The sequence below is a fragment of the Colobus angolensis genome, unplaced genomic scaffold (genome assembly GCF_000951035.1).
Source record: "Colobus angolensis palliatus isolate OR3802 unplaced genomic scaffold, Cang.pa_1.0 Scaffold74, whole genome shotgun sequence".
Classification (NCBI taxonomy): domain Eukaryota; kingdom Metazoa; phylum Chordata; class Mammalia; order Primates; family Cercopithecidae; genus Colobus; species Colobus angolensis.
Genome location: NW_012121154.1, coordinates 1,953,302 through 1,954,784, shown reverse-complemented (window position 1 = coordinate 1,954,784; position 1,483 = coordinate 1,953,302). Strand labels below are relative to the sequence as shown.

Below are 1,483 nucleotides of genomic sequence, written 5' to 3'. Positions count from 1 at the left end.
CACACCAACATGGCACAAGTATACATATGTAACAAACCTGCACGTTATGCACATGTACCCTAGAACTTAAAGTATAATAATAATAATAATAAAAAGGTAATTGATTAAAAACCAAATAACATTGTTCTATTTCAGAAATTAAGTAAGTAATATTACTGCATATTAAGATAAACGTTTTGTGTAGACTAAAGCCCTGAGAAAAAATAATTCTAAAATAATTGAGCAACTGATATTTGGCTATTAAATCTCACAATTAGAGAGTTAAAGCGGTCATTGTAGATGAATACTGTATGTAGCTTCAAAGTCTAAAGTCCTAGTATGGCCTATAAACAATTCTCTTTGAAGAAGAAGAACTCAATATTGGTAACTATTGGATTTAAACCTTGCAATTGCTCCTAGTCTTTTTTTTTTCAATACTTCTGAAAAAGATGGGTTAAAAAGACAATAGAAGATGTCTCAAAGATGCAGAAGAGATCTCATATTATGTTATCTTATCAGCCATTCAATCTCTGCCAGTCTTAGAATCTATCTCTGCTTACATAGATATTGATATTTGCTAAAGTACTAGTTAGTAGACAACATCTAAAGTGTGGCATCCTTTCCTCTGGGTTTCACACTGGTAGTTGAAAATGTAGGACATGGTAGTGATTGCCTTTTGATTTTTAAATTACTAGTGTATGTTTCTTTGTCATGGTAAGATTGTCTTAATGAACCGATAGTTGGGAGATTATTTATCTATACTTGCTGAGAGTGATTGACTTGTAAGAGAAACCTATTCGGATGTGAAATGAGAGTGTGGAAAAAGCAGTATGGTGTTTGTTATTATAGCCACATTATCATTTGAAAGTATGCTTATTTGTGAACTGAAAGTTAATCAAATTTAATTGTACAACTATTGTTATGGATATATTCATTCTTGATGTATAACTCATTTGTCATTTCTTCAATCTGAAACTTTGCATTTCTATTATACAGCCTAATGTACATTGACTAATTTTTGATGTTTTCATTTATATTTTCAAGGCTTTTATTATATTTATTCACTCTTAATAAAGAACATGCATATGTACTTAAATCCATAAAAATCCAGAATGTGTATCAGAGGCAATATATTCTTCAAGTATGCTACTTTTTGACATGTACATGATGCACTGCATTTGACATTGCGTCCCTTAAAACAAAGCAAAACAAAACGGGAGAAGAAGAAAGACGAAAGTAAATGAACTTAACCAAATGTATACATAAATATACTGACCTTCTTAAAATTTTTGTTTAAGTCAACCAGACTGAGTAGAAAGATGTGGTCTTTGGCTCCCAAGAGTAGCCTGCCTCTTTCCTCATCTAACAGAAGAGTTTGAAAATCCAGTCCTTCTGATGAACCCAAAAAGGGAATACAGCTATTTGAAAGCAGCAAGTCTATGGAAAGCAAAAAAAAAAAAAAGAAGAAGAAAGAAAAAAAGAAGGGAAGCTGATTTATGGTGGA

The 1,483-nt window shown here is 31.5% G+C and overlaps 1 protein-coding gene across 1 annotated transcript in view; it reads right to left on the bottom strand.

Moving 5' to 3' along the window:
• The window catches only part of SEMA3D (sema domain, immunoglobulin domain (Ig), short basic domain, secreted, (semaphorin) 3D), a 201,857-nt gene that overhangs the window by 113,459 nt on the left and 86,915 nt on the right, over positions 1-1,483 (bottom strand). The window contains exon 4 of the mRNA XM_011927680.1: positions 1,256-1,416. Coding sequence (XP_011783070.1) covers positions 1,256-1,416 — 161 coding nt within the window. The remainder of the gene's footprint in view (positions 1-1,255; positions 1,417-1,483) is intronic.